Below are 12991 nucleotides of genomic sequence, written 5' to 3'. Positions count from 1 at the left end.
GGGGGATTTGCTGAGTTAAGAAAAAAGACATACTGTCTTCAAATATGCTTAAGAATGTGGCTCCTCCTCACACACCAGCTGCAAAATCATTGAAAATAAAACCTGCACCATCAAACTTTGGGGGTCAAATAATAAAGCGGCTGCTTAGCTTAGATTGTATGCAAAACCATCCAAAATCACTCTGATGTCCGACAAGTAAACAGCTCAGGGCTGGGTGCCACCGTTTGATAATTATATTCACGATAACTATAGGATTTCAGCATTATGAGAGGTGGCGAGGGCAGGTAAGAAAAATTTAATATACATATTTGTTTAGCAAAAAGAACTAAAAACCCTAAAGTAGGACGGGCCAGTTTTAAAAGGGAATTATGCTTGCCCTGGGTGGGATCACCTCGGAAGCCAAAGGACAACACATTTTGTTTTCTAAGACGCTTGCTGGCATGATGCCTGTTGTGCATTTGCTGTGAGGAAGCGTGACTGTAAAATTCAACCTCTCTGCCCCCTTTTCTACTGTGCGCCGCAGTATGCAGGGCAGCTGAAGCAATGCCAGGCTAACAGCTCTGAAGCCCTCACCGAGTTTGTCAGAGGATGTGACAATGTCAGCTGGAACGCACGAGTCCAGATCTGCATCCAAAATTCCCAGAGGATCCAGCTGTGCTACATGATGCCCTCGAATCTATAAAATGGGCCAAGGTGGGAGGGAAGAGGAGAGAAAGGGATGTAAAAGAAGGAAAACAGAGTGGAAAAAAAAAAATAGAGAAATGGGGAGGGAGTAAAGAAAAAAAAAAAAAGATATTTATTAAGATGAATTTACAGAGCAATTCTCACCAATGTCTGGAGAACCAACAGTTACCGGAGCATCATCAAAATTTACACAACTAATGCCGAGAGGATCAAGGTTTGCAATGTGGTGCCCCCTGACCTGGAAGCAATAACACAAATTAGTCTTAAATAGATTCAACAGCAGACAGCCAAATGATTCTCATTCACTTGGTGTATTTTAAATTTTTACTTTTTTTTTTTTTTTTTTTAATAAAAAGCAGATTTTTACACAGTGGATTTGTTCAAATCATTCATTTGTCTTGAATCAAGCAGGGAATCTAGTAAATTTGGGAAACAAGATCAAGAGTTTTCTGAGTTATCTTTTGGAAAACAGGCCTGGCAGAACAATACACACACACCCACCCCTCCTAGCAAGTCAGTGATGTGTTTGTATTTTATTTGTATGCAGAATATTTTAGGCTTGTCATTTGATGTTTGTTAATGTGCTATGTATTTGATTATTACGCATGTTTATTTTGTTAAGCACCTGGGTAACCTGACAAGTGGTTATATAAAGTTTTAATAAATGAAAAATTAGACAGCAAGCTTGGAGAATGGTAGGTGAGAGTTGGGAGGTCTTGCTAAAGCACGTGGCTGACAGAGAGAAAGCTAGGGGATTTTGCTGCGGTGAAAGGAGCAGAGCAACAGCTGTGGAAGGGGGCATAACCTGGGAGATAAGAAAGCTAGAGGTCTTGGGAGAGAGAAAATTGGAATGGGGGGAGGGGGCCTGAGCCTGGGGGCAGACAGCGAGCGTGAACAGAGGGTCTTCCTAGGGGTAGTGTGAGAGAAGCTAATGTTGCTTACCTGTAACAGGTGTTCTCACAGGACAGCAGGATGTTAGTCCTCACTTATGGGTGACATCATCAGGATGGAGCCCAATCACGGAAAACTTGTCAAAGTTTCCAGAACTTTGACTGGCCCCTACTGGGCAAGCCCAGCATGGCACCAACCCTGCAGCCAGCAGGGGTCCCCCTTCAGTCTTATTTGATAGCTACAGGCAGTGCCGAAAAATAAAACAAAACGTTACGAACCCAACACCGCGGGGCGGCGGGTGGGTTTCATGAGGACTAACATCCTGCTGTCCTGTGAGAACACCTATTACAGGTAAGTAACATTTGCTTTCTCACAGGACAAGCAGGATGGTAGTCCTCACATATGGGTGAGTACCGAGCTGAGGATGTCCGAACATGCACCAAATGTACCCAACGGCGTGCAACAGGTACAACAACTGGGGTGGAATTTGGTAGAGGGCATCCTGAACCCCACCGGGCAGGCAGAAGGGTGTAGGTACATTACGTTGTAAATAAGTTACGAAGGACAGACTGGCCGAAGATGCAATCTTGTCTTCCGGCTTTGTCCAAGCAATAGTAGGCTGCAAAGGTGTGGAGAGAACTCCAGGTTGCAGCTCTGCAAATGTCAGGAAGCGGCATCGATTGTAGGTGTGCTACTGAAGTCGCCATGGCCTTTACAGAGTGTGCTTTAACACGGTCTTGAAAAGGAATGCCCGCTTGCTGATAGCAGAAGGATATGCAGTCCGCCAACAAGGAGGAGAGAGCCTGCTTACCCACAGGCTTCCCTAACTTGTTAGGGTGGAAAGAGAAACAATTGAGTGCTTTCCCTGTAGGCAGCTCTACGGTCTAGGTAAAACACTAGAGCCTGTTTACAGTCAAGGGTATGCAGAGCCTGTTCTCCTGGGTTGGCATGGGGCCTGGGAAAAAAGGTAGGTAGTATGATGGATTGGTTTAGATGAAAATCCGACACTACCTTAGGCAAGAATTTAGGGTGAGTGCAGAGTACCGCCCGGTCCTGCAGAAGTTTAGTGTAAGGCAGATAGGTAACTAGAGCCTGCAATTCACTAAGCCAAAAGGAAAAATCACTTTCCTTGTGAGATATCGAAGTTCACAAGAGTGAAGAGGCTCGAATGGTGATTTGATGAGCCGACCCAAAACCAGATTAAGGTCCCAAGAAGGGGCCGGAGGACGCAGTGGAGGCTTGATGTGGAGCAAGCCCTTCAAAAAGCATGTTACAAGGGGTTGTACTGACAAAGGGACATCCCCAACACCTTTATGGAAGGCGGCTACCACACTGACATGCATTCTAATGGAAGATGTCTTAAGACCTGACTCTGATAGATGCCAGAAATAGTCCAGAAACTTCGGGATTGGACAGGAAAAGGGGTCAAGGGATTGAGAAGAGCACCATGACGTGAACCTTTTCCATTTGTAAGAGTAAGATTTCCTCGTGGAAGGCTTTCGCGAAGCAATCAAGACACGGGAAACTGGATCTGAAAGGTTAAGTGGCTGAAGGATTAACCTTTCAACATCCATGCTGTCAGGGACAAGGCCTGAAGATTGGGATGCGGTAGGCATCCGTCGTTTTGAGTGATCAGGAGCGGGCCCTGTCCCGAGGGAATATGCCTGCGAATGGAGAGATCCTGAAGTATTGGGAACCACACTTGGTGTGGCCAGTGAGGTGCTATCAGGATCATGGTTCCCTTGTCCTGACATAACTTCACAAGAGTCTTCGAGAGAAGAGGAAGTGGAGGGAATGCATAGAGCAGACCGGTTGCCCATGAGAGGGAGAATGTGTCTCTGGGATGAGAGTGTTCGCTGCAAATGAAGGAGCAGTAGTTGTCCACTTTGAGGTTCTGGGGGGACGCAAAGAGGTCTATCTGAGGATATCGCCATTGTCGGAAGATGGAGTTCGCTACCGAGGGGTTGAGAGACCACTCATGTGGTTGAAAACTGCGACTCAGCTTGACTGCCAGCACATTGTCCACTCCCGGCAAGAAGGTGGCCTTGAGGTACATCGAATGGGAGAGGGCTTCCGCCCATATTTGCGCAGCTTCCTGACACAGAAGGAAGGAGCCTGTGCCTCCCTGCTTGTTGATGTACCACATGGCCACCTGGTTGTCCGTCTGAATTAGGATGAGCTGATTTGACAGGCGATCCTGAAAGGTCCTGAGAGCATATCTTATTGCTTGAAGCTCCAGGAAATTTATTTGGTGTTTGGCTTCCTCTGGAGACCAAGAACCTTGTGTCTGCAGATCGGCTACGTGGGCTCCCCACCCGAGGTTGGAAGCATCGGTGGTGAGAATGATTTGAGGATTCGGAACCTAGAAGGGCAATCCCTGGAGGAGATTGGTCTGATTTTTCCACCAGGCAAGGGACAGACTGAGTGAGTCGGTGACGTGGACAATGGCCGACAGAGGCTGAATAGCTCGAGTCCTCAGAGTCCAGTGCATGAGTCTCATGGCCAAGTGGGCAATTGGTTTGACATGGACTGAGGACGCCATGTGTCCCAGGAGGACGAGAAATTGGCGTGCAGTCGCGGCATGTTGAGACTGCAGCTGGTGAGCAAGTGACGCGAGAGTCAGTGCTCGTTGTCGAGGCAGGAAAGCCTTTGCCTGCAAGGTGTCCAAGTCTGCCCCAATGAACGATAAGGTTTGAGATGGGACTAAGTAGGATTTGTCGTAATTGACGAGAAATCCTAACGAAATTAGTGTCTGTAAAGTTAGATTGAGGGACGACAGAGCAGCTTGCTGAGTGGGAGCCCTGATTAACCAGTCGTCCAGATAGGGGTAGACGTGAACACCCTGTGTCCTGAGGAATGCTGCGACGACTACGAGGCATTCTGTAAAGACTCGTGGTGCAGACGCTAGGCCAAATGGAAGCACTCGGTATTGACAGTGCTTGAGGCCTACTAGGAATCTCAGGTATTTGCGATGAGCTGGATTTATCGCAATATGGGTGTATGCGTCCCAGAGGTCCAGAGAGCAGAGCCAGTCTCCTCTTTGTAGAAGAGGTAGAAGCGAGCCCAAGGTGATCATCTTGAACTTTTCTCGCTGGAGGTACTTGTTGAGGGCCTGTAGATCTAGAATAGGACGGACGCCTCCCGATTTTTTGGGGATTAGGAAGTACCGGGAATAGAAACCTAGGCCTTGCTGAGAGTGTGGAATGGGTTCTATTGCTCTTGACGAGAAGGAGGGAAACCTCTTGATCCAGAAGAATGGAGTGATCGGATGTTCTCCACGTCTGTAGAGGTGGGGAGTCCGGTGGCAGGGTGAGAAAGTTCAGATGGTAACCCTGAGCAATGATTGCCAATACCCATTGGTCAGATGTGATTGAATGCCACATGTTGTGGAAGTGGCACAATCGACCTCCCATTGGTATGTGCAACAGAGGAATCTGGCTGCTGCTTTCTAAGTGGAAGTCAAAAACCTGAAGCAGGCCCTGGCTGGGGAGCTGCTTGGGGTTTTTGTTTTCGGGTTTGGCGAGACTGCAGTTTTTGATAAGGTCTCATAGCATGGGATCTGGCTGGTGGCGGGTAGGACTTCCTTGGATGGTAGAACGACTTCTTAGAGTCCTTTCTAAAGGGCTGCTTTGAGGAGAAGTCGGAAGGCATCAAAGAGAGCTGTTTTAGGGTCTCATGATGGTCTTTTAATTCTGCCACCGTGCGTTGGATCTGTTCGCCGAACAGGTTATCTCCCACACAAGGTAGGTTAGACAAATTGGTCTTGCACTTCTGGGCGAAGGTCAGAAGACTTGATCCAGGCCCACCGTCTCGCCGAAATAGCAGCTGCAGACACTCTGGTAGAGGTGTAAAAAATGTCATAAGATGTTCTAATCTCATGCTTGCCTGCCTCAAAACCTTTGCTTACAAGGGTTTGTAATTGTTCTTGGAATTGCTGAGGCAGGGAGTCTGAGAAGTCCTGTAGCTGCTTAAAAATGACCCTATTATATTGGGTCATATAAAGCTGATAGGCAGCAATTCGGGAGATGAACATGGCCCCTTGGAATACTCAGCGACCAATGTTATCTAAGAATTTCTGTTCCTTGCCAGGAGGAACAGACGAGTGAGGTTTTGAACTTTTTGCCCTCTTTTGTGCAGACTCTAACACGACAGAGTGGTGATCAAGTTGTGACTTCTGAAAACCTGGGGCTGACTGCACTAAATAAGTAGTGTCAGCTTTCCTGTGTACTGGAGCAACTGTTCCAGGATTTTCCCAGTTCTTCTTGAGGAGATCAAGAAGGACCTGATGGATGGGAACAGAGGATATTACCTTGGGGGCATCCAGGAATTGGAGCAACTCCATCATCTGGTGCCTATCACCCTGTTCCGTCTGTAATTGAAAAGGAACCAATTCAGCCATTTCCTTCACAAAATGTATAAATGAGAGGTCCTTTGGAGGAGAACGCTTTCTACTCTCAGTGGGTGAAGGTGGTGAGTAAGTCATTGGTGTCTGATCAGGTATCATCTCCCCAGGTATCATAAGGATCAACAGCCTTCCCTCTACGAAGTAGAGGGGACAAGGTGGTTGGATACCTGAAAGTCCTGGTCTAGGCTCCGAAGGAACCGGTATAGGCATCGAGGGCATCGATGGATGGCTCGGTGGCGCGATGGACATATCGGCACCGATGGTTGTATTGGTGGTGAGGGACATGTAGGCATCGATGGCTGAAGCAGAACTCCGGATGGAGGAATGCGGAACAGTGTTTCTCCTCCTGATGATGCTGTCAGCAGGGAGGGCATCGGAGCCATCGGAGACCCGGGATCCATCAATGGAAAGGCAGCCATTAGGGCTTCCATCCTGGATAGCAGCGGTGCCAGTGCTGCCGGAATCGGGTCGATGATCGGTTCCACAGTCTGTGTCGGAGGAACCTGAAGACGTTGCATCGCCTTGTCGATGGCCTCATGAACCATCCCGGTCCAGTTCTTCTCGGAGACCTGGAGCAAGCAGCCCCGGCTCCGGAACAGAAGAAGGAGGCAGAGGCATAGCCGGAGGGACCACCGTTAAAGGCGGAGTCGCGGCTCCCAATCCCTGATCAGGTGAGGGTTGCCTTGGAGACCCGGTCGCAGGAATGGTCGGTGCCTTTCCTGGACGGGGCTTCTTCGACAGCAGCTCGGACGATGGCGAGGTCGATGATTTCGCTCCCTCAATGGTCCGAGTCTTACAGTGTCGATGGCGATGTTTCTCCCTGCGATCCCCTCGATCCTGAGGGGTAGTAGAGGGTGTTGATGGCCAAGAACTCGTCTATGCCAGTCGGTCACAGTTCGGTGGTCGATGCTGGCGCAAAGTCGACTGTGCCGGTTCCGACGACGTCTATGCAATGGACGGAGTCGGGATTTGAGCATGGAAGAGAAGTTCCATCTTCTCCATTCTGGCCTTGCGACCCTTCGGTGTCATTAGGGCATATTTGGTGCAGGTCAAGACATCGTACTCGTGTCCTAGACACATTACACAGACTTTATGGGGGTCTGTGAAAGACATAGTGCGGGTACAGTCCAGGCACCGATGAAACCCCCGACGCCATGGCCATGGAAAAAGTTTGGCCGCGGTACGGTCAACGGCCAGTAGGCCGCGAGGGCCAAACTAGACAGTAATCTACGGGAAACGGGTAAAAACTTACCGAAGTACCGCGGACTGAGAAAAAAGTTAAAGGAGGGACTGCTGTGGGGCAATTTAACTTTTAGTAATTCCGTGAGGAAAATTCCTGTCAGGAATCTCTTCAGAGCTCCTTAACCCGCGAGGCTACTGCTGCGCGGAAAAAAGAAGACTGAAGGGGGACCCCTGCTGGCTGCAGGGTTAGTGTCATGCTGGGCATGCCAAGTAGGGGCCAGTCAAAGTTCTGGAAACTTTGACTGAAGTTTTCCATGATTGGGCTCCATCCTGTGATGTCACCCATATATGTGAGGACTACCATCCTGCTTGACCTGTGAGAACAGAGATACGAAGAACAGGGGTTAACCTGTGGGGAAGAGAGAGAATCAAGTGAATCGGGAGACTGACCTGAAGGGGAGGAGATATTAAGCACTGGGAATGGGTTCAAGCCTTAAGAGTGAGCTGGAGAGAGTTGTTGAGCGTGGGGGAGGGCAAGAGCAATCTGTAGGGGCCAGGACTTATGATGGGAAAATTCTGCACACAGAAAATTAAAAATACTCTGCATTTTTTAGTAATACTTGTTTTCTGTATTGAGTTATAAATTATGACTCAAAGACTGTGATTATATTGTGCTTTCTGAATAAAGCCTGCAGAATTTTAAAGTACCGTGTGCAGAATTTGAAATTTTTTTTTTTTGTGTGCAGAATTCGCCAGGAGTTTCTGCCCATTCTGCTGGACAGAAGACCTCAAGCTCTTTCAGGTTCAGAGGGGTTCTTCTGTGGCCTGTAAGGTGATGTGCTGTGTTTAACACCACATATATCATATCACGTAGCATGGAGACAAAACGTTCCACTCTGGTCTCAGACCACAAAACCTTCTCCCCCGTATTTCTTTACAGATGCTATCTAAACCTCATAAGGCTTTTCTTCAGCGATGGCTTCCTTCATGTCACCTTTCCTGCCTTTAACATTTTCTCCAATCCAATTTTTTCAGCAATCTTAGGCCTCACCAGGGCTTAGTGGGGGGAACGGCCAGAAAAGTAGTTCTGGCACTTCTTTTTAGACTTAAGAAGCAGCACAGTAGGGGTGAGGGATGTTATTCTCCAGCCTTTCCCCTCCTCCAGGCAGCCTGCAGGGAAAAGGAAGCAGGGATGAGCCTGGATCACAGGAAAAGAGAACAGCTATTCTGCTCTCTAATCCAAGCCCTCCCCTCACTTCTCCTTCTGTATTGCTGAGAATAGAAGGGGAAAGGGTAATACTAAATCAGACACTGTCTGAAATTGGAGAGTGGTGTCAATTATCAGGGTTTCTACCCAGGCTTTGATGAATGGCATTGCTGCTCACAATATACAAACTTATTCTAATTCAACCCCTTTTTGTGTCCATTAACAAGAGCTTAATTTCTTTCAGAACAACCCAGAACAGTGTTCTGCCACCTTTATTCTGCAACCCAAGAAAGCAGAGCAGAGCCAGCAGTGGATATCAATTCTGAGCAGAGAGGAAATGGTTAAGAAAAAACTAAAAGGAGCAACTGCAAAAGTTAAGAGTTTAGATCAGGCATAGATGTTTAAAAATACCATCATGGAAGCCCAGACCAGATGTACTCCATGCATTAGAAAAGGTGGAAGTCTAAATGACTAACTTGGAGGAGAAGTCCATTAACGGATATTAATCAAGTTTACTTAGGGAATAGCCACTGCTATTAATTGTATCAGTGGCATGGGATCTTCTTAGTGTTTGGGTAATTGCCAGGTTCTTGTGGCCTGATTTGGCCTCTGTTGGAAACAGGATGCTGGCTTGATGGACCCTTGGTCTGACCCACCATGGCAATTTCTTATGTTCTTAACTAGCATGATTAAAAGGTGAGGTGAAGGGCTATAATAGATAAAAAACATCTATCAAGAAATGTAAAAAGGATTTGAATGAGAAAAAAAAAGGAAACAGCAAAAGCACTAGCAAGTTAGATGCAAGGTATTGATAAGGAAGACAGAGAATTTGAAAAGAAGCTTGCTGTGGAAGCAAAAACTCAAAAACGTTTTCAGATATATTTGAGATAAAAAGCTGTGAGGGAGTCCATTGCACCATTAGATGATCAAGGGCTAAAAGGGACACTTAGGGATGTCAAAACCATAGCAGAGAGACTAAATGAATACTTTGCTTCAGTATTCACTGAGGAAGATGTAAGTGATACCCATGCTAGAAATTATATTCAAAAGGTGATGATGATTCAGAGGAAATGAAACAAACCTCAGTGTACCTGGAAGATATAATAGGGCAAATTGACAAACTGAAAAGAGTAGCAAATTACTGGGACCAGATGGTATACATCTTAGAGTGCTGAAAGAACTAAGAAATGAAATTACAAATTTCCAATAGCAGGTCTGCAAACTATCATTAACATCATCTTTGTAGTTGAAGGCTGGAGCATTGCCAATGTATCGCCAATTTTTAAAATGGGATTAAGGGGTGATCCAGGAAACTACATACCAGTGACGTCCTGTTTCCTGACTTCCATGCCAGGCAATATAGTAGAAACTATCATAAAACAACAAAACTGTTGAACATATAGATAGGCATAATTTAATGGAACAAAGCCAAGATGGATTTAGCCAAGGGAAGTCTTGCCTCACCAATTTGCTACATTTTGTTGAAGGCTTAAACAAACGTGGATAAAGGTGAGCCAGTTGATATAGTATATCTGCATTTCCAGAAAGTATTTGACAAAGTCCCTCAAGAGATACTTCTTAGGAAATTAAAATACCATGGCAGTGTCGTGTTGTGGATTTCCTAAAGATAGAAAATAGGGAGTAGGGCTAAATGGTAAATGTTCCCAATGGAGAAAGGTGAATAGTAAAGTGCGCCAGGGATCTGTTCTGGGACCACTGCTTTTTAATATATTTATAAATGACCTGAAAATAGGAACAAGTAAGGTGATCAAATTTACTGAGGATACAAAATTATTCAAAGTTGTTAAATCACAAGAGGAACTTGCAAAACTGGGAGACTGAGCATGAAAATGGCAAATGAAATTTAATGTGAACAAGTGTAAAGTGATGCACTAAGGGAAGAGTAACCCAAATTATAGCTCCACAATGCAAGGTTCCACATTAAGAGTCACCACTCAGGAAAAGGATCTAGGAGTCATTGTTGATAATACGTTGAAATGTTCTGCTCAGTGTGCAGCAGCAGCCAAGAAAGCAAATAGAATGCTAGGGATTATTAGGAAAGGAATGGAGAATAAAACAGAGAATATCATAATGTTTCCATATTACTCCATGGTGCGACCTCATCTTGAGTATTGTGTGCAGTTCTGGTCACCATATCTCAAAAAAAAGATATAGTAGAATTAGAAAATGTTCAGAGAAGGGTGAAAAAAAAATGAGAGGGGATAGAATGATTCCCTTATGAGGAAAGGCTAGAGAGGTTAGGACTCTTCAGCTTGGAGAAGAGAGCTGAGGGGAAATATGACCAAGGTTTATAAAATGAGTGGAATGGAACAAGTAAACAATCAGAAGTTTACTCTTTCGAAAAGTACAAAGACCAGGGGGGACACAATGAAGTTACTAGGTAATAGATTTAAAACTAATAAGAGAAATGTTTTTTACTCAATGCATAATTAAGCTCTGGTATTTATTGCCAGAGAATGTGGTGAAACTATTAGATTAGCTGCATTTATAAAGGGTTTGGATATACACATGTAAGTGCACTTCGTATATGTAAATGGATTTTTTTAAATTGCTGCGATAGTATGTTACATTTAAATGTGTAACTTTAAAAAATTATCTCCATTATATTCTAATTGGAGTTGAAGTATGTTAGCCATAATCTTACTACCTGCATTAAATAAGAGAGATGGGTCTATATGCCTACATTCTAATGGATCTTTCCCTGCTTTGTAAATTAATCAGTGCATCTAACAAGTTCCCAGTTAGAGAAGTAGACTCGCACAAAAAATTAAAAAGTTTGCATAAAAGAGGCGCAAACAGCCTGGAAAGCCTATAATGGTCCAGTTGAAATCTGTCAGGCCTCGGATTCTTCTGCAAAGATAAAGGTTTGGACAAATTCTTGGAGGAAGTGTCCATTAACCATTATTAAGGTAGAGTTGTAGAGATCCACTGCTTATTCTTGGGATAAGCAGCTTGGAATCTATCTACCCCTTGGGATCCTGCCAGGTACTTGTAGCCTGGTTTGGCCGCTGTTGGAAATAGGATGCTGGGCTTGATGGACCCTCGGTCTGACCCAGTACAGTGAGTCTTCTGTTCTTATTTAAGGCACCCCAGCCCTTGGAGGAAGCAGAGAACAGTGTGTTGGAGTTGCTTTCTTTGAGACAATGGCAGCCACATGCAGGGCCGGATTTAAGATTATAGTGTCCATAGGCACCCCTGGAAATGAAAGCAGTGGAAGAGTCCCAGTTTTTGGATGCCTTCAGAATTTGGTGCCCTAGGCACTTGTCTATGTTTCCTATGGCTAAATCCAGCCCTGGCCACATGGCTTTGATTTTTGTGCAATTTTCCAGCACATTTTGAGAGGCTGTGAAGGACAACAGGCAAGATGAGAAAAATATATGGGATGAATTACTCTCGGCCCCACTGCTTCTGCCACTCCTAGGTGTTTCAGCCTCCTGCTCATTTTGCCATCGCCCCAGGTCCTGCTATCTCTGCTGCTGCTGAGCACACTTGTGAGGGTGAAAGGGCCTGAACAGTGAGAGTAAATGAAGAGACTAGAAGAGGAGAGATGTTGGAGAGGGCGATTTCCCAGGAAGAGGAGGGGGCAAGAACCACTGGTAAATTTATGTGGAGAGCTGGAAATGGAGAATCAGGATCACCAGGGCAGAGAGAAGGTGGGGGTTTGAGAGAGAGAGAGAGAGAGAGAGAGAGAGAGAGAGAGACCCATTCTCTCTATCTGCCTTCTCCTCCTTACCCCCCCAGTGACCCTGCATCCCCAACACCCTGCTGTCCTTCGCCTACCAGTAGTCGTTGAGCATGTTAAGTGATCAGGCGTGTGTGTGTGTGTGCTCTCACCCTGCCCTGGACCTGCCCCTTTCACAGGTCACACTTGGTCCTGGCTCTGCCCCCTCCACTTCTACTTCCACTTGGTCTACAAATTAAGCCCTGGGCCTCACAGAGATATTCTGCAGCAGGTTCCTTTGGACTTTGGAGAGAGCATGACTGCGGCAGTGTCTTGGAGGTGCCAAACTGTTTCTACTTTACAATGATGGACCTGACCGTACCTCGAGGCATATTCAAAACACACAAATTGTTTTTTATAGCTTTCCCTTAATCCATACCTTTGAATAATGCTACCCCAGACTTCTTTTGGCAGCTCCTTGTTCAATATGCTTTAACATTTGCTTCAAATTCACTTCATATAAACAGAAATAGCTTGATTCTTAATCCAAGAGTATTCAAATCGGCTCTATTGTGATAGGATACAGGTAGGCTTTATTTAACTTATTATGGGCCTTGTTGAGGCAATTTTTTTTTTTAAATTACAGCCAATTTGGTTTTGCTATGACAAAGGGTGTGGGGACTTATACAATCATGACTTTCTGGATTTTTATTCTTAATTTTGGAATATTTCTATAATTGTTCGTTCACGATTAAAGTGTACAGTTATGTTGTGTAGATCAGTGAAACAGACTCCTACTTTAATGCATTTTGATTTGTATTTTTTTGACAACAGAATGTGAAAAATATACAAGGCTGTGAAAACGTTTGCAAGGCACTGTATATCTGTTACATAAAATTACATAACTGGAGTTGTGTTTTGCATTTACTGTTGATGGGAA

At 45.4% G+C, this 12991-nt stretch overlaps 1 protein-coding gene across 8 annotated transcripts in view; it reads right to left on the bottom strand.

Moving 5' to 3' along the window:
* Positions 1–12991, bottom strand: part of OGDH (oxoglutarate dehydrogenase) — a 282477-nt gene that overhangs the window by 134257 nt on the left and 135229 nt on the right. For 6 of the 8 annotated variants that reach the window (XM_029604206.1, XM_029604205.1, XM_029604210.1 and 3 more), the window contains one exon: positions 574–676. In XM_029604206.1, the coding sequence (XP_029460066.1) occupies positions 574–676 (103 nt within the window). Of the gene's footprint in view, positions 1–573; positions 677–828; positions 923–12991 lie in introns of all 8 variants that reach the window. The other 2 variants (XM_029604213.1, XM_029604212.1) reach the window with 1 other exon arrangement.

Source organism: Rhinatrema bivittatum, chromosome 5, assembly GCF_901001135.1.
Source record: "Rhinatrema bivittatum chromosome 5, aRhiBiv1.1, whole genome shotgun sequence".
Classification (NCBI taxonomy): Eukaryota; Metazoa; Chordata; class Amphibia; order Gymnophiona; family Rhinatrematidae; genus Rhinatrema; species Rhinatrema bivittatum.
Note: the sequence above shows the minus strand (reverse complement) of the source record. Positions and strands in the feature narration are given on the sequence as shown.